This window comes from Trachemys scripta, chromosome 19 (genome assembly GCF_013100865.1).
Source record: "Trachemys scripta elegans isolate TJP31775 chromosome 19, CAS_Tse_1.0, whole genome shotgun sequence".
NCBI lineage: Eukaryota > Metazoa > Chordata > Testudines > Emydidae > Trachemys > Trachemys scripta.
In genome coordinates, this window is record NC_048316.1 from 8898212 (window position 1) to 8917858 (window position 19647).

A 19647-nucleotide genomic window follows, 5' to 3' on the forward strand; every position below is an offset into this window, starting at 1 on the left:
GCCAGCCCACACACAGTCTTTTCCCATCTCTGGCTTCCATGAGCTAGGCAAAGCATTCACCTGTGGAGAGCTGGCACTACAGGAGTCTCGGCATTCTGGCTCCAGCAGCCAAGAGACTAGACTCCCTCACACTCGTTCAGCTCCAAGACACTTGTGAGTTAACTATAGTCCCCAACAGGGTCTACTTCTACGGCTAGCAGGAGTGAGAGCAGGGGCTTTGAATCGGGACTCCTGGGGTCTGTTCCCAGCTCCGCCACAGACTCGCTGTGTAACCTTGAGCAGAGACAACGTGACGTGACTTCCCCCCTTCCCATGTCCATCCCTGACTACACTAATGGAGATAAACAGCCACCTTTCAGGGAGGAAGGGGCTTAATTAACTAACGTTTGTTAAGCCCTGTGAAATCCTTAGATGAATGATGCTGTTTTGTTCTGTTCTCTCAATACTTTCTAGCCTCCCGGTCTCCCCTCTCCTTTCTAAACCACCCTGGCCAGCCACATTCCCATTATTCCAAATCCAGAGCCTTTCTGTGTGTTTGGACAGCGTCATAAACGGGCCTCCCTGCATGCCCGAACAGCGCAAGAATGGCCGAGCCAGACGACCGGAGACCCAGCGACATTATTCGCTGACGGCGCGAAGAGGAATAATGCGTTCAGAACCGCAGAGCTCAGCAAAAGCCACCTTGGCCTTTTTTGTGTGTGTGTTTTGTTTTAATTGAATATCGGCCACAAATCAAAGTCACAGAGGCACAGCCAGTCCTCCGGTTCACTTAAGCTAATTAGCATCCCTGCAAGACCGAGAGAGAGGGACTAATATTAGATGGAAAATGCACTTCCAGCCCATCAACGTGACACGGCGTCCTATGGGAACGCAGTATATTCTTCCATCCTTCAGCGCTACGGCAGACAAGGGGACATGTGAGTGAGTGCGCGTGCGCTCGGGGGACCAAAGACGTGGAGGTTTATTGAACACGGGTGGTGTAAGAGGGTTGAATCTCTGGAAGGTTTGTTAAATCGGTGGTATTGACCTGTATTTTCTAGCATTAGCTGCATGGCTGGAAATCTTCGAGACAGAAGGAAGAAAGGCCTCTTCTCCCTGGCTTGGGATGGGGCTGCTGTCATTTATGGGGGAGGGAGGGAGATTAAAGCGATGTAAAGAAGAAGATGGGATGACGGAGACATAATGGACTCAGCAGCAAGTGACAGATACTGGGCCACCAACATGCACAACTACTTTGATTGTCAGCCCTCGATTCGGTTTGTTCGTTCAGTGCTGAGCACAAGGGGGCCCTGATTCAAGACTGGGGCTCCTCCACCCGACAAATAGTTTACAACTGGAAGACCTCAAGTTGAGGACACCAGCCATTGCCTCCTCTACCAGAAGGGGGGGGGGGGGGGGAGAGTTTGATCGTACCCAGGATGCAGGAGCAAAGAAATGCTGCAGCTTGCACGCTGGTGTGTATCAGGGGGTAAGAGGTGGGGGTGATGGAAATGCAATAGAAATGCAAGCTTTCGTCCTCAAGGATCCCAAAAGCACTTTCCCAACAGGCTTTTAAGTTACGCACAAGGAGCCCCCCTGCCAGCGTGGAAGAAAGCAGCTGTTGATCACATAGCAACACTAGGCTGCATTCTTTGCAGGGACCAAAGAACACTGCCTTCCAACGAATCGACAGTGGGAACTCCGGGAGGGGAAAAAGCAGTTATCAGAGTTGGAATTTGGCCAAGACACCAAGATTTCCCCCCACCCACATCCCACTCTTGAAAAATCCTGTGGCATTCTTACCACATACAGTCAGGTCCTCAGTTTACCATATTAGCCGAAAAACAGCACCATGCCTCTCAGTGGCCTGCTAAACCCAGGGTTGTGAGTTCAATCCTTGAAGGGGCCACTTAGGGATCTGGGGCAAAATCAGTACTTGGTCCTGCTAGTGAAGGCAGGGGGCTGGACTCGATGACCTTTCAAGGTCCCTTCCAGTTCTAGGAGATGGGATATCTCCATTAAATTTATTTATTTTAATTTACCACCACATTTAGGGGCCACTGCAACGCTTAACGCCTAGAGGTGCCAACAGAGATCAGAGCCCCACTGTGCGCAGACCCTGCCCCAAAGAGTTTACAACCTAAAAAGACAACACAGAGTGAGAGAAAGGGAGAATTATCCCCATTTTACAGGTGGGGAAACTGAGGCACGGAGGAGTAATGGGATATGTCCTAGGTCACACTGAGTCTGTGGCAGAACTGAGGATTGAACCCAGATCTACCGAGTCCCAGTCTAGTGCCCTCTGATCTGACCAAGGCAGGACAGGCAAACAGGAAGGCCAGTTAAGGTTTAAGAAAAGATACAGAGAGCAGATGATTGAAAACACTAAGCATGGGAGCAACTGGGGAGAAAAATCAGAAAGTTGGGAAATCCCCAAGTGGTTTGCACCTCATCATTTTGAATATTCACTTTGTAGTTTATGCTGGAGCCTGGCTGAAATTAACCAAATTGGGTATTTAATTATTGAAGTGGCAAGAATCCTAATTTCCTTGCTAATCAAAGAAAGTGGTTCAACGGAAGTGAAAATGCAAAAGAGAAGCAGTTTTGCAGAAAAGAGGTCACTGCCCAAGTCGCTTTTTTAACGAGGCAACGGCTTCCACAGCCACACCCCATTGGCCCCTACAAAAGAACCTGGGGCCCTTAGTGTCCATCTTCTACTGGAGAGAGCAGAGGGGCCACCAAGCCACAGCGGGATATAGCCAGTCACGCAGGCTCCCAGGCTCCATGGAAGTCAGCCTGAAGGAATGTGGGATCTTTGCAGAGTGTTTAGTAAGATAAGCAAAAGGAAGCTGCACTTTGGGGGAAGGATTAGCAGGAGGCAAGTCTGGGCTGGCTCAGGGATTTCCCAGGAGGCACCTCACAGCCCAGCCAAAGGGCCCGTCCAGGAGAAACTCGCCAGCAAAACCTGGCATCTTATTGACTAGACCAGTAGCTTTGGTACTAGACTGGACACGGCCATGGAGCTCGATAGGGCCTATTTGTCATGGGGCTTTTAGAGCCCTCCAACCTGGGAGTTTGCTTCACCTTAAACACGACGGACAGGTCACTTCTCTCACCATAGCAAGTATAACCCCTCTCCCACCTCTGGGTTTTTAGAGGAGCTCAGCACCATCTTATTCTCAGAAGCAGAGAAAAAGAGAGAGATTCCAACACGTCTCTCCTCCGTTGTTACCCCTCCCCTCATTATTATATATTATACTATACACACACACACACACACACACACACCAGACTAATTCATGCGTCTACACCTGCGGTCCCTGAACTTTTGAGGGTCACACCCTTTACATCTGTTCACACCCCCGCCCCCCTTGAGCTGGGAGCAGGGCTGTGGTTCAGGGAGAAGGGGGGAGAGAAAAGACGCCGATAGGGGCAAGGGGGCCAAGGCTGGGGCTGGGCACCAGCAGCCAGGCCTGTGGCCAGGTGTGGCTCTGCTCCTGGCATTGCCTCCAGCCTTGGCCCAGGGCTGGGAACAGAGCTGTGACCAGCGGCTGGGGATGTGGGCAGGTGCGTGCCAGGATGGGAGCCAGACCCACGGCTGGAGGCCAGACCAGAGCACAGCTGGGGTCAGGGAGGGGCTGGGTGGTGCTCCCTTCTTGCCCCTGGGGGGGCTGGCCTGGGACCCACCACATTCCCCCAGATGGTTCTCCACACACCCCACACTTTGGAGACCTCTGTCTATACAAACCATTGCCATCTACTGGATGGAATCAGAATGCAATGGTGTGTCATGGGCCCCGCACAGTTGGTGGAGATTCTCTTAACTCAAGTGGCAGGAACCTGGGTTTCAGAGCATGAGGATCAGAGCTCTCCCCAGATGATGTGTAATGGCAACAAGTGGCCCTGCAATGGCAGCCAACAAGTCTTAGGTAGCTGCAGATTTGCTCCAGCAACATTTAGAGGAATGTAAATGAATGTGCAGAAGTGTCTGGCTTTGTTTAGTGAGTTGTCTAGCCAATAAGTTTTTTTTTTTTTTTTTAAATATACACACAGTTCTGGCACCTAAAATGTGCCTTGGATAGTAATGCTCTTGTGCGGAGAGATAAGACAGCAAGTAGACAGGGCTCTGGAAGTATGGGAGCAAACACAAGATTGCAACACTTGGTGAAAATTCACAGCAGCAACCACATCCCCAGTGGAGATTCAAAGACCAAATGCGGTTTTCAGGAGTAGCACAGAAAGCAATGCCAAACACAGCATCTACAGGGATTAAGCTTTGGACCTCCAGCATCAGAAACCACAACCTCTGTCACTTGAGCTAACAACAACTGTTAGCAGTAGTAGGCTTCTATCCTCTGTGAACCAGCCACTAGAGGGAACTGTAATGCACTTAGCCCATGTTACAAGAGTCATTATTATCTGGAACCTACAGTGGGGACTGCAGGACTGAGGAGATCGGTTCCCTCAACATGATAAATAACGTGATGTACAGACGAGTTGCACTCACATTCCCCCCCACAGAGAGACAGCAAGCATACACCTCCCAGTGCATCAGCAGCAGAGACCAGTCAGTTTCAGCAATTTCTGATGCAAGGTACAGTTCTCCAAAGCCAGCTACTTCCAGGAGTGCGGGGCGGTGGGGGGGGGGGGGGGGGGGGGGGGAGAGATGCCAGACTCCTGAGCCTGTTGGCGTTCGGACTGTCAAAGGTTTACTATTAACTTCAGCGGGGAAGGAGTTTTGAGCCGGCCTTGACAACACAAACCAGGGTAACTGCCTGCTGGCAGGAAACAGGAAAGAACCACTCTATTTCTGTCCACCCCCGATTTCCCCCGGACAGCAGCTTTGCTTTGATGGCCCACTCAAGCATTGGATATGTGTGTGTGCGCGCACGCGCGCACACACAAACACACAGACACACACACACACACCCCTGTTCAAAGAATTAGGGTTGAAATATTTCACAAGCCTGGGAAAAAGCACCACAGGCAACAGGCTGTCACGAGAGAGTGCCGTAAAACCCAGCCACGACCACGACCCCTTTGTGACCTTAGGCCAGTGGGCGCTTCAAGAGGAGAGGACTGTCCTGAAGACAGATTTTACTGTGGGATGGGGACCTAGGGGGGCGTGGCGTTCTCGAAACCAGACCCCTTTGAAAGGTCGACAGCTCTTTTCCAGCCAGACCCTGATTGCCACTGCACCAGCACCGTATGCTCCTGGCCGTTGCTCTTCATCAAGGTCTCATGGTTGGTGAGAACGTTCAGTGGCCATGAGAACATCCCCCAGGCTTCCATTGCCTTCCCAGGGGGATGGGATACTGGTTCAAGTCACTATGGCCCCTCTCCTTTCAGAGGGTCGTTTTATGCCGTCAGTACTCCACGGAAACCCCCTTTGGATTCTGTGCAAGGACATAAGAACGGCCACACTGGATCAGACCAAAGGTCCATCTAGCCCAGTGTCCTGTCTTCGGAGATGGAAGGTGCTGCTCAGTGGGGAATTCACTGAATAATGCCGCAATTCCACACACTGTTCCAGTCACAGGCACCCTCCCTAACCAAGAGCTCCACATCAAGCAGTCTGATTTCCAGCCCCTTCAAGTAACCTGCCTGGTATATTTTCAAGGGAGCAGCTACATTGATTTAACGCTAAGAAGAATGCTGCTACCTCAGCTGAGCATCCATGCTGCGTCCCTCACAACTTCCATCCAGCCTGTAACCAAAACGCCTGTCAATCCAGGTAGAGGGGTGGCCATTCCCCCCCCCCCAATCTAAGGGCCAAGGAGAAGAGATGCAGGAGTACAATTTCATCTGCCTCCCAACGGCCACAAGAGTCAGAGGCGGAGAAGACACCGCAGACCATCAGAGCCAGTGTCTCATTGTCCAGGAGAGCTTAAAGAAGTCCCGAGCAGTGGGACTTCCCTTAGGAAACCCCACCACTTTGCACTTGGAAGCAGTTTATCTGCAGGTCTGAGAGCTCTTTACAGAACATGGGCAAACAACAATACCTCCATTTCCCCAGCTGTGGGGACGGGGGGGAAGAGGAGGAAATCCGTTACTTCTCAGTGCCCAGACAGTTATTAGTAAATGCAGGAATAGAAGATGTGGGTCCTGATCCTCAACCTTATGCCCTATCAACAGGACCATACTGCCAGCATGCTCGTGTCTGCTCCAGTCCGATCTCTCTCCCCATCAAAAAGTTTGACAGTAGTTTGTAGGCACCCCCTTATTTTCTTCCCCTTCATTACAACTCCCATGTATCACCCTAAATAATCCCCCACCTTTGGTGTTTGCATCATCAGCTATGCATCCTGCCCCCCCACACACACACACACACACTTCACATCCAGCCTTATCCATTTAGCCTGGGTCAGAGGAGAGTGAAAATAGACAATGCTCCTGTTCCAGGCAATGCCATTAGTCTGAATGGCACACGAGGCCATCACTCCGCAGCCCCAGCCCAGAGCTGCTCCGTCCTGCACAGAGGCCGGCTGGAGGAGTCCAGCAGGACTGTACAAGACAAGCCATCTCAGAAAAACCAGAGGCGAGGAGTCTGATTCAGAGCCCCCGATGTTGCCAGCGCCACTCGACACTAACGAACCACAGTCCTGTCCAGATTGGAAGTTCATGATGTGAACAAGCAAAACAGAAGCAGCCCACGAGTCCGCAGCGGAAGAGTCGACGCGTCAAAACCGTGCCACCTCCGCGGCGAGGATTTTAAAAACAGCGGCTGGGTCATTAACTGAGCCGATGCCACACAGACCCGAAGCAGGATGCTCTTATCCTGAGGAAGGGCAGGGAGGGGGGAGGGAAAGTGGAGGAAGTCTCTGCAGATCAGCAGCCTCCCACTCAAGATTCAAAGATCCTGTGGCACTTCTTATACAAATCGAAGCTCCCAAGCTGCTGCAGTGAGCCCCTGCGAGGAAGCTTAACTGACTCCCCTGGGGAACTGAACTCAGCACACTCACTGCTAAATACCTAAGTCTCCACTGCTTGGGCTAAAGTAGTAACTCTTCTGGCTGGCAGCTGTAGTACACTCTTAGCCATGCCTATGGACCAGAGGCCCCATTCCACTTATGTAGGTTCCAACAGCAGAGGATCCCATGGCACTTGGCAAACGTAAGCAAAGAAGGGGTTAACCCAGTGATGGGGCTGGGGGGGGGGGGCAGGGCCGGGGCTTCCATTTAGGTGACCTAGGTGGTCGCCTAGGGCACCAGGATTTGGGGGGGGGGTGGCAATTTGGCGGTGGGGGTCCTTCCGCGCTCCGGGTCTTCGGCGGCAATTCTGCGGTGGCTCCTTCACTCACTCCGGGACCCGGCACCGAAGTGCCCCGAAGACTGGGAGCGTGGAAGGACCCCCCGCTGCAAAATTGCCGATGACGACCGGGAGCGCGGAAGGATATCTAGTGGCTAGCGCACAGGACGGGGGAATGTTACCCAAGTGCAGATGGTTTTGTTAGCAAAGAACTCCGGAAAGAACGCGAGCCTCTGGGGGAGGATTCCATTTACAAAGCAGAGCTTGGTTTTAAGCCCCCAAAAGCAGGACTGATCCACTGCCAGAGACAGAGACTCAGGACCTTGCCCATAAAGTAGACCCCACTTCCCTTCTCCCCCGGACCCAGCCCTCTCACCCCCGGCTCTGGGACACAGCAGCCCTGGATGCAGAACGCCGAAGGGAAGGTGCCCCCAGGATTTCACAGTAGAAGATTCTCTCACAGTTTACTGCCCTTTCGCAGCTGCTGGCTAACTTTCTCACCCTCCTGAGGCGGAGGTGGTGATGCTGTTCTCATTATCTTGAGCCCAAAACAGAGCCAAGAGGGAAGAGGGGGAGGAAGGACAGCTTGGAAAAAAGAAAAAAAAAAAAAGAAACACACCACATCCAAGCCTTTCCAGGCCCCTCCTCCCTGCCCCGACACACAATAAGAGGCCGGGGGGGATTAGAAAAGAGAAATGGGTCCAGAGACGGGGGAGTTCTGCAAAGAGAGCCGATCATGGGAAATGCCCACACCCCAAACGCACTTCGCACTAGCCCCATGCCAGCAATTTTCTTGCTAGAAACAGCCCACTCTGCACTCCTTGCAAGCTCTTTAAGGAGCCTGAAAAGCAGATTTTGCACGGGCTGGCTTACAAGGACAAAACCTCTCAGAATTAAGGAGAGGGAGAGGAAGGAATAAAAGTGAACAGGAAGAGACAAAGAGAGATGCACAATGAGGCTTTAAGAGATGCTTTCAAGGCAATCCAGCTTCAGAACAGCTCCCAAGTCAACCAGAAACCTTTCCGGCCAATCCGGAGCAAGGAAAGTTTGCCGTCTCCAGGGGAGTGGAGTTTGCTCTCAAAAGGGAATACGACAGCAGACACCTGCTGCCCTCACTTTAGCTGAAAGTAAAGTCTGGCTCTTCCGCATCAGGACGTGGCTGCTGCAGGGGTCTGGAGCGGTTAGAGCAGAGGACTGGGCCTCAGGACTCCGATTTGGTTCCCAGCTCTGATGCGCTTTGTGGTGCTTTGGCTGAATCACAAACTTTCTCTATCCCCCACTAGCCCAGATCTGCAAGATGGTGAAGAACCTGGTGTAAAGCAGTGCTCTCGGGGCATAATTTGTTTGTAAAGACCCTTGAGTGCCAAATGCAAAAGAGACTATGTGCAAAGCATGTGCCGGGGAGGAGAACCAATCAGGAAGGAGGTGGGAGAAGAAATGAACAGAAAGTGAGAGCGTGGTTAAACTTTCCAAGGGAACAAGACACGCAGGATGGTGCCTGTCTATTGTATCCAGTGCCATCAGGTTTAAATTACAAATCATACCTGCAAAGCTGATGTACATGACTCAGCTCTGGTTCAAGGTCCCCATCACTAGTGAAGCGACCTCAGCTCAGGCAATGGCACCAGAATTAATGCCAATCATGCCACCTGCCAGGCCATTTTTAATCGCAGTGCTGGATTCGCTTTAGCCAGGGCCCCAGAAGGGCTGAACCTGAGCTGCCTGTGAGAAAGGAAGTTCGGTGTGGAGACAGCATGCAGACTATACACAAACTCTTGATTTTCTTAAACCGAAGCGGTGATCAAAGTGAAATCCGGATACACATCTGGGGAAAGGTCTCGGGGAGGTGGGGGTCAGTTGTCGAGCTCTCAAAAGAGCAGGGGGGGGGGGAATAATAATCATACCTAGCACCTTGCTCAAGAGAGTCTCCTGGATCTGCCCTTACAAAATCTAGCACACCTGAAAGTCTAAGCCAGGGGTCCCCAACACGGTGCCCGTGGACGCCATGGCGCCCGCTGGGGTGTCTAAGTGCGCCCACATACTGGCCAGCGGACAGGCATCTGCCGAAATGCCGCCGAGAAGCAGTGTCATCCAGAGGCGGCGGCGCCGAAATGCCGATTTTCAGCGGCGACGCCTCTGGATGCCACTGCTTGTCGGCGGCATTTCGGCGGAGGCTCGTCCGCCACCACGGTCCTCCGTGGCTCGTCGTCTGGCGCCCGCCAGACAAAAAAAGGTTGGGGACCACTGGTCTAAGCAATGATTCCTACTTCTACCTGCCCAGTCCCAGGTTAGCTAACAGATCAAAGAAATTGATACAGCGAGGCTAGGGGCTTATCAGACAAGCCATTCCCCTAGGAGAGCTCACCCAGCTGTATTGAGGCACAAAGGAGAACCCACACACTCCCAGCCAGAAGTTGGTGCTCACATATAAGCAGTCATAGCCAGTCGGGCCTTACTTCCCATACACTCTGTTTAGAGAGTGACAACAGCAAATGTCCTCGCACCTGTGCCGATGCAGTCACCCCATTTAGAGATCGATCAAAAAGCTCTAGCTTTTGATCTGAAAACTGGCTTTCTGAGACCATTCCGTTTCCCAAATATGCTTGGAACCTTTTCATTTTGTTCCAGTGTAGAACAAAAAAAAAAAAAAAAAAAAAAAACAACATTTAGAAACCTGGAAAGTTGCTGCAAAACAGGGCTGTCACCCTCTGGACAGGGCTAGATTTAACCCAATTATGAGGACATCCTGGGAGGAGAGCCCATCTGTGCTACAACTGAGTCCTTCTGACACTCTTATAGCTGTAGAAGATGGGACTAAAGCGTAGGAGTTTTGTGTGTGTCACGGCATTCCCAGCCCACGCTAGACATCTACGAGGTACAAGTCAAACCGAACATTTTGCAGCCTCCAATAGAGGCTTCTGATTTGGGTAGAGTTTGGGATAAAAGCCATGGTTTTATCCAGGCCGGATTGTCCCAGGCCACAGCAAGCTAGTTACTGTACAGCATATGTAGTATTCCAGCCGTGGCCTGACTTTCAGATACTGACAGATGAGAAGCAAATCAGCCAGGTGAAGGAAAATTGCTGGATTTCCCTTTCCCAAGAGCGTGGTGAACCTCAAACTGCCGTACAGTCTGCTGAACACAAAGATAACTGCCTGCAGTGGCATCATGCAAATCTGGGCTTGGTCTACACAGATGTTTGACCTCTCTGGCTGAGACATCAGTGCTGTGGTCACCTAGTTTTTGTTCTTTCCCCAGCATCACACTCGGTAACCAGGCCATTTCTCACTCTAACTCAATCCTACCCTGTATGGAAATGCTCCCCCTAGCCTGCTTTCCAGTCCCATCTTACAGCCTTTTCTCCCCAGGCCAGCCCACGGTCCCAGTTCCCCAAAGCAGTTAGCCATGACCACATCTCCACACACCAATAGCTCCCCTGTGAGCCATCAGGAAGAGACTCCTAATTAAAGGAAACAAGCGGTACAACCAATTAACTTCCTAGAAAACTGGAGTCCAAGACAGAGTCCGATGCTACCTGCTAAAGGATATTCTGTAGAATGGGATTTGGATCCTATAGACCCAGATCATGGCTACATGCAAGAGATGGTCAGTGAACTTAGATAAGTTCAAGCTTTAGTGCCTTTAATGCCCTTCTGCACTAAGTGTGTTTTCTATATTGAGGTTCAGGACAGCTAGGGCTGCTGTATTATTTTCATTTTTCAGGGTTTATAGTTTTAGTCCACCTCAATGAAGGTCGCCCATCTGGCTACTCTGACCCTCAAGGGGAGGCGCGAGACATCTAAATTCAGCAGGTCCTTTCCTGGAAGTTCATCTATGTGTTTGGATGTCCAGGTTCAGCACTAGCACCTCCTGGCAGGAAGAGACGTCTCTGGACTACCATAGCCAGTTACTTCCAACAGTGGAAAGAGACTTGAAATTTTACTCTCCTAGGACCAGGGGCAGCAGCTGGGAAAGGTTTCACTATGGGCATTAGGTCAGATTGTTCCAGCCAAGGCAACTTTGGGCTCTTCTCAAGAGACAAAAGCAGGAATGGATCATACCAATACACGAAGTCCATGTGAAACCCTGCTCTGGACCTCTGGTACTAAGCAAAACACATCCTTTACTGCCAATCTATCCCTCTGCAATGTAGATATTGGCAGACTGGGTCAGACCCAGGCTCCATCTAAGTCCAGTGTCCTGTCTCCAGAAGCATCCAGCAGAAGGTGCTCTTGAGGAAAGTTAAAGAACCTCACCTAGCAGATGGGGGATAATCTGCCTCCAATTTACATCTCATCCTGATCTCCAGTTGTTAGAGATGGGCTTAAGCCCTGATGCATAAGGTTGAATATCCTGTCCAAAATTTGTTAGCAGGAACTTACAAAAGTTGACAAATGGCAGCCACTCGTAAGTTACATAAGAGCGACCAAACTGGGTCAGACCAATGGTCCATCTAGCCCAGTATCCTGTCTTCTGACAGTGGCCAATGCCAGGTGCTTCAGAGGGGAAATTTACAGAACAGGCAATCATCTAGTGATCCATACAGTCATCCACACCCAGTTTGGAGGCTAGGGGCAATCAGAGCAAGAAGTTGCATCCCTGACTATCTTGGCTAGTAGCCATTGATGGACCCATCCCCCATCATAATTCAGTAAGTTAGGATTGAGAGAGCTGCACCAACATAGAGTCAGTACCTTAGTGGGTGGGTAAAGGACAAAGCAGATGGTCCAGACAGGACATTCATTTTCTCAAGGGCCAAATACCTTTCCTCCAAATGTCGTCTTCATCCTCTTAAGCAGGGGGACAGGAGAGATTAAGGCCCAGATCTTTAGGGGCTATTTAGGCTTCACAAAGCCTCACTGATGTCCAGAGCCCACGTCTCATTTTCAAAGGGAACTTCATTGCCTAAGGCACTTTTGGAAAGAATACTTAGGCTCCCAAGTCGGGTACACGTGGCAAAGCTGAGCCAAGCGACAACTTTAAAAATCTGGGCCTAAAGGGCTTAGCAAACCAAGACTGGGAAAGGTAAAGAGAAAGACTGTCCTAGGTATTGGATCGGTTGAAGAAGGCATTGAGGAGCAGGGCAATTTTAGCCAGGAGTATATACACTGCATAGGGAATACAGTGGGTTGTACATAACCACTACTGGACACACCCAACCATCTTGCTCTCCACATTCTAGCCCTCCTACAAAAGCCTCTTGCACAAACACCCTTCACTTTGGGAACCACTCTGTTCCACCAGCCTTCTCGGCCGTCCCCACATACTCAGTCACTTACTCCTCTGTAAGCATTCACAGCTGCAGGAAAGGGTTCTGCCCTTTCCTCCATACCACCAGAAAGGAGGAAGGAGCTGATCCGTGTGTTTATCTGTTGGCTCACACAGAATTCCTGCGTTCTTTCCCTTGTTTATTCATCTGCTCATAAGGCCGCATGTGTAATATTCAGACCCCAAATGAGAGGCTTGGGGTCAACGCACTTCCCAGGAACTGGGAACTCTTGCCTTGAACATTAACCCAAAGTAGTCGACGAACGTGCACTTACTTGGGGATTGGAGAAGAGACATTCTCCCTGCCCCTTGCGAGATTTCTGCTGCCCTTGAAGCATGGTTCTGCTCCAAGCGATGCAGCCTGGATTACACCTTCCCTCGAGAAATCTGACCTCCTCACCCCCCCCAGATATTTAGAATCATAGGACTGGAACCTCGACAGGTCATTAGTCCAGTCCCCTGCACTGAGACAGAACCAAGTATCAACACCATCCTTGACAGGTTTGTCCAACCTGTTCGTAAAAAACCTCTAGTGATGGGAGACTGCACAGCTCCCTAGGTAATTTGTTCCAGTGCTTAACCACCCAGACGGTTAGGAAGCTCTGCTGATCTGAGCAAAGAACATGTCTGCTACTTTCACTTGCTAACACTGGTCAGTCACAACAGCTATGGCAGACTATGATGAATTCAAGTTACGGCTCATTCATCAAGCTTATTCACCAACTTTAACTGTTGGGCCAAGTTCTTCCCTTTGTACCTATGTATGGAAGCTTTGTTCCTGCTGAGGTTACAGAAGCCGGCTCGCTTCTCAGATCCCGGTCCGAGTTTGCAGGGATGACTTAAGTGAACAAATTACAAAACGGAGAAAGTCTGAACCGGAGTCATGGTACGCCGACATAACTTGCGTTGACCAATGTTTGTAGCGTAAAGTTAAAATGACATTGCTTGGCTCCATAATGATTTTAACTGCTACTTCCCAGAACAGAGCTTCTGGTCATCAGCCGTCCACACACAGTTAGCTGATGAGACAGTATCAGTTCACAACAGCAGCAGCATTGCTGCCCTGGGACTATATAGGACAACATGTCCAGCTCATTTGACCAGTGGGGTCAACAGTGACACCATTTCACAGACTTACCATCACCAAGGCTCAGAATAAAAAGTGGCCACAGAGCCAGGGCTTGACTTATTGTGGCAGAGTACAGCAGAAAGACCCAGTCAAAGGGGTTTTAAAAAAATACCAAGATTTACTTTAAAGGGGAGCTGGGGGCCACAACAACCAAGGAATCCTCTCCATAACTCCCCCAGGCTTAGGTTTCTCCAGCAACTCTGACTCCCAGCTGGAAGCCAAGGAGTTTTATAGAGGGCTTTCCTCCCCAGAAGACTTTGCAGGGAAGGGAAGTCCCCGTCCGCCCCCTCTGTCTCTGGGTGTTTGACAGCTCACCCAGCCAATCAGCTCTCTTTCCCTGGCTCTGCAAGGGCTTCATCCCATCACACCAATGCCGTGGTTCTTACCGTACAGACGCACAAAGATAGCCAGCCCTGTGGAATGGGGGAAGACAGAGAGAGAGAGAGAAGGGGACATGCAAGGAACCAGCCTCACCTTCCACGCAGTGCTCCACCTCTTCCAGGTTGCGCAGGGTAATCCGCATCAGGCTGGAATTCAGCATCAACTCGTTCTTGTGTTCGGGCCACAGGTAGTGGGGGGCTGGGTTGACGAAGAAAATGCGGGTGTCCCCCGTCGAGACCTGGTTGTCGCAAATTAAGGGGTCCCCGAAGCCGCTGATTACCACTTTGTTCCCACCGTCCAAGAGGATTTTGTGCGTCACGATGTCTTTGCCTTTTAGGTACCGCCAGACTCTCACCTAGAGCAAAGGGAGAGAAAACGCAGGAGGCCCCAGTGTGAGAACGCGACACTGCCCTGGTCAGAGCCCGAGGGCTAGTGAATCTTCAGCAAGCCCCCAAGAAAGCTCCAGTTGAGAGGAGTCAGCAGAGCTTATAAAACCGCGACGGGAGTGAATTTCATGAGCTAGCCCACCAAGAGCAGTAACACATGAGTGAGGATTGATCCCTGTGGGCATTGTCCTCTCTCTACCCAAACTGAACTCATCTCACTCACACACACGCTTTGTTAGCCTGCCAGGGGGGAGCGACAAAGTCAATTTTCAATCTCTTTCTCAACACAGAAAGCCACCGAAGCGTTGCCAAGAGTGCAAGAGACAGACCCCTTCCACTCCCCAGGTGTGTATCAGGCGCAGGTGTGACCGACCCATGACAAGGTCGCACACTGTATTTGGGATTCAATCCCCTGGGTCTGCCATTGCTGTCTGCTCCCAACCAGGCGGGAGGTTGCTAGGTTGCACCGGCCTCTTCTTGCGTCCCCAGCCCACTGCTCCCGCAGTAGTTTCTTGCTACGAAGCAGTATCAGGATTCAGCAGGAACAGCTGCCCCTGACTGCATCCCACTGTCCTGTCCTCCCCAGCATCCCAGCACTGTTCACTAAGTAACATACCCGCAGGGAGAGGAATAACCATCCTCATCAGCCAGACTGTGGCACCACTTCCCTTCCCCACCCCTAGTACCAACACCAAGGAAAGGGGATGGCCTGGGATGGAAATGGAGCAGCTCCGGAACGGAGTATGAATAGGGCCTACCAAATTCACAGCCAGAAAAAAAAAAAAAAAACCCACGTCACGGACCGTGAAATTTGGCTCCCCGACACCCCACCATGACATCTGGTCCTTTATGTGCTTTTACCCTCTACCATACAGATTTCACAGGGGAGACCAGCGTTTCTCAAATTGGGGGTCCTGACACAAGAGTTGCGGGGTGGGGTTGGGGGGGTTGCAAGCTTATTTTAGGGGGATTGTGGTATTGCCACTCTTACTTCTGCGCTACTGCGTTCTGAGCTGGGTGACCGGAGCGTGGCAGCTGCCGAGGGCCCAGAGCTACAGCACACAAGTAAAGGGTGGCAATACCATACCACGCCATCCTTCTGCGCTGCTGCTGGCGGTGGCTCTGCTTTCAAAGCTGGGCCCCCAGCCAGCAGCCACCGCCCTCCAGCTGCCCAGCTCTGATGGCAGCGCCGTCGCTTCCAGCAGCGCAGAAGTAAGGGCAGCAGTTCTGCGACCCGCCCCTACAATAACCTTGTGATACTCCCCCCACCCCTCCCCCCAAAAAACACAAACACACACATCTCCTTTTCGGGTCAGGACCCCTACAATTACAGCATTGTGAAAGTTCAGATTTAAATAGCTGAAATGATGAAATTTACAATTTTTAAAATCCTATGACTGTGAAATTGACCAAAATGGCCATGAATCTGGTAGGGCCCTAGGCATGAATACTGCCAGCTGACCTGGTCACTGAGGTGTTCACTGTATCAAGATGTTGGTCTTGTTTTATAGGAAGCGATGAGTGGGGGAGAAAATCAGTAGGAAGGGAAGGATGATGGCTCCAGATAAGCCAATTCTCAGCAAACACTTGAAGCGGATAAGAGACAAAACCTGGGCAGGACCAGCCCTGGGAACCAGAAGATGAAAGACTACAGCAGTTAGAAAAGGGACTCGCTCCCAAAGGGTAGGTAGCCAGTCAGGCCCTTGGGCAGGGAAAGAGGACAGAGGTGTCTGAAGGAGTTAGGCCTTCCTAGCATAGCCTCGCTGGAAGGACTCTAGGTAAGAGACACGCAGGTAGACTGGACTTTTAAAATCTTCTCTAAATGCTTTGTTCCTACAGTTTAAAAAAACACCACATTGGTGCCCGGCAGCTGGCGGATCATTGCCTAGCACTCCCAGAGGGAAGGATTGCAAGTGTCTGAACCCAGCTGGTTCGCAAGGTGCTGTAGCCCAGGCCTAGCCTAAGAGTGTTACGGGGAGGTCCAGGCACGAGGAGGATGCCCAAGAAAGACCACTCAAGCCAGGAAGGGGACAGAAGTGCAGCTAGCCCAGCAACCATGACACGGCCATTTGGGGTTCTCGTTCCCATTCAGGTTACAGACTCCTCTAGGGTGGCGCCTGCCTTGTATGCCTGCAAAGCTCCATGCACATCGGTTGCGCTATATAAAACAACAGCGTCTGAGCCATGGGCAGAGTTAGCCCTGGCAAGCAAGGCCTTACAGTACCCAGAGGGGAATAGAATATAATAGGCACAGTCAACCTGTGGAACTCCTTGCCAGAGGATGTTGTGAAGGCCGAGACTATAACAGGGTTCAAAAAAGAACTAGATAAGTTCATGGAGGATAGGTTCATCAATGGCTGTTAGCCAGGATGGGCAGGGCTGGTTTCCCTAGCCTCTGTTTGCCAGAAGTTGGGAATAGGTGACAGGGGAGGAATCACTTGATTACCTGGTCAGTTCATTCCCTCCGGGGCACCTGGCATTGGCTACGGTTGGAAGACAGGATACTGAGCTAGATGGATCTTTGGTCTGACCCAGTATAGCTGTTCTTATGATGGGTTGGTGGGATAAATGGCAGCAGCAACAAGAAAATGTTGCCTCTTGCTCCTCTCCGCAATGCAGATGCCTAGGGTTACACATGTGTGATTGCCCTCCAAGTCGCAGCAAGGTGCATCAGTGGCGTAAGAATTCACCCAAGGCTGAAACTTGCCAGAAAAGGTGTCAGCGTTCGAGATCTTAGGGTTTTTTTGTTTTTTGTTTTTTTAAAAAGTGTTTGATACAAGCTACATACCCAGTCTCCTTCCCTTCGGCCCTGGGCATGCCTAACACTGCTCCGCAATCCCCTTGCGAAGAATACAGAAACCAACATAGGAGGGAACATCCATCCCCTGCCTCCTTTTTTGCTTTGGGCTTTTCTTGTGCGTCAGTTGGCGGAGCTACGTTATAGCATCCTGCTTAGGAGAGTTTCCTTTGCAACAGAGGCAAAAAACCTGCCATGCCCTGCCTCTGCTGCAGATGACTTCCATAGAGCCAGCCTCAGTGATATATTATTTATGGCATCAGGCCATGGCTAAGGTATCTGAAAACTTTAAAACTTGGTTTCACCCAATGTAGTTTGAACCTTGATTTCCTGGTACATCTTCCCAACGGCTGGCTTTGAGAGCAGGTGCCCGGCAGCAAGGGACACTGAGCAGCCACACGAAGCTGGCAAAGCGACAAACGAGAACGTCAGTCACATCTGCCCTGGTTCTGCCCATGACTAATAAGGGAATTATGGTTCACAGCGGAGGGTGTTATACTTGATTGGATGCTCCCAGGGAAACCAGATCCATAATTGTCTGTCTCCAGCCGCTGTGCATGCAGGGGAAGTCGGCTGGCCTGCTGCAAACGCAGGCTGCCAAGTTAACAAGAGAGAGTGGAAGAGTAACTGTCCGATGCCACAGTTGGCCTCCCAAAGGGGTGTTTTCAAGTTAACTCCTTGTCATAGGGAATCCCCCTTTCCTAGTTCAAGAGGACACCGTACTGGGCTATCGCTGAAATATTTATCTGGGAGATTTCATACATTGCACAGCCTGGTATCTGGCAATTGCTTCTCGGTCTGATTTGCAACACTGCTTCTGAAAAGACAGCGTGCGCGCGAAAGCCAGTGACGCCCCCAAGCCGGCAGCCTTGACCAGCTAGAGAAAGCGGTCTCCATCCATTCCAGGGATCGGAGCTCTGACGCAGGAGCACTGAGAGCGTGGGCAGAAGAGAGTTGGAGGGGGAGAAGTGAATCTTCCCAGCGCTGACAAGGGAGCAGCCAATCAGGCAGGGGAAGACAGTGTTCTGTTTAAAGTGACAAGAGGCATTCCTATAAATTGTTACAGGAAGCCTGTGCTCGAAGCAGACTTTGTTTGCTGAAATGTTTGGACAATTTGGCAGTAAAGCACAGCTCCCCTCGCTCATCTAACTCCAGTAAGGAAAATAAACTGTCTGGCCGAGAGACAAGGGTTTATTTCTCCCCGCGGGAAGACAAGATCTTCTACCGCAGAGATAACCCAGCAGCCAGCAGATTCCCCACCTCATCCCACCCCCTCCAAAAAAGGAGAAGAAACCAGCCGAGCAAAGTAGATCTGTGAGCAAATCAAAACAAGCTGGGAGCTCGGTGCATCCCCGGCCAGCACGGTGCTTTGAAACTGCTCCTAAAGAAATGCACGGAGCAGAGGGAAGAGACCAGGATAATGGGAATAATTTACTGTGCACCATGGGGGTGGGGGGGGGAGAAAAGGACAAGCAAGTTCCCTGTCCATTGCCCAGGAGTTCAAGGTCCCCTTGGTACTGTGATTCCCTTCGAAGGGAGCTGTCAGGAAGCAAGAGTCCATCGAGAGATCTGCTCAAGGGGGAAGAGAGCAGCTTGCTAGCAAGCGTATACATTGTGGCACATCAGTGTTACCCTAGGTCTCTTTGCTCCAGATTGCCTGTGAGCACAGTCAGCCCTCGCTTTTCTCCATGCTTCCCGCTCCTCTCCGTGTTCTTTCCGCTAGGCCAGCCGCCAAGAGGTCAGTCACCTGCTTTCCACGGCTGTCACAACTCCCCTAGTGAGCTTCAGAGCATGCAATATTCAACAGTGCAGCTGTGGGGGAGGGGAGGAGTCTGCAGGCAAGAGGTTCTGAAAGCCACCCTCCGAAATGAGACCGTGGCCATTTACATCAATGACGTGGTCTAAAGGAGATCTGCGGCGTTTAAAAACTGGGTTCTTGCCCCTCCACGCAGATGACGCAAGAGAAAGGCTTCCCGGCGTGAGAGCACTTTTCACCCTACATCTCAATGCGCGTTAGAAGTGGGCAAGTGCCGTGCCCATTTTACAGATGGGGACACTGAGGCGCTGAGCGATCAGAGCGCTCTTCACAAGGTTACAAAGCGAGCCAGCGGCATAGTCAGCAAGAGGACTCAGGAGCCTCGACAGCCAGTCCCCCCCGATCCATTCCACGGCACATGTTGGAAGGACACCTGAAAGGGGATCAGAAACCGCTTGCTGGGGCACATGTTCCCACAGGGGGAGTGGGAACAAGAGAAAAGCATTGCTGCTGGGGAGAGCGAAACACTAAGGTGTCAGCGAAGACCCCGACTGCCCCCTTACGAGAAGCCTCTGCCATTCAAGTGTCAGAGTAGTTCAGACCCTTGGTGTATTGCACCGATTGCAAATGTGAAAAGTCAGGACAGGGGGCAGGGGTGGGGTGGGGATTAAAGTCCTATGAAGGCATAATAGGGTCTTATAAG

The 19647-nt window shown here is 51.3% G+C and overlaps 1 protein-coding gene across 5 annotated transcripts in view; it reads right to left on the minus strand.

Moving 5' to 3' along the window:
* The window catches only part of AGRN (agrin), a 224232-nt gene that overhangs the window by 196440 nt on the left and 8145 nt on the right, over nt 1-19647 (minus strand). For all 5 annotated transcript variants that reach the window (XM_034753064.1, XM_034753062.1, XM_034753068.1 and 2 more), the window contains exon 2: nt 14099-14360. In XM_034753064.1, the coding sequence (XP_034608955.1) occupies nt 14099-14360 (262 nt within the window). The remainder of the gene's footprint in view (nt 1-14098; nt 14361-19647) is intronic.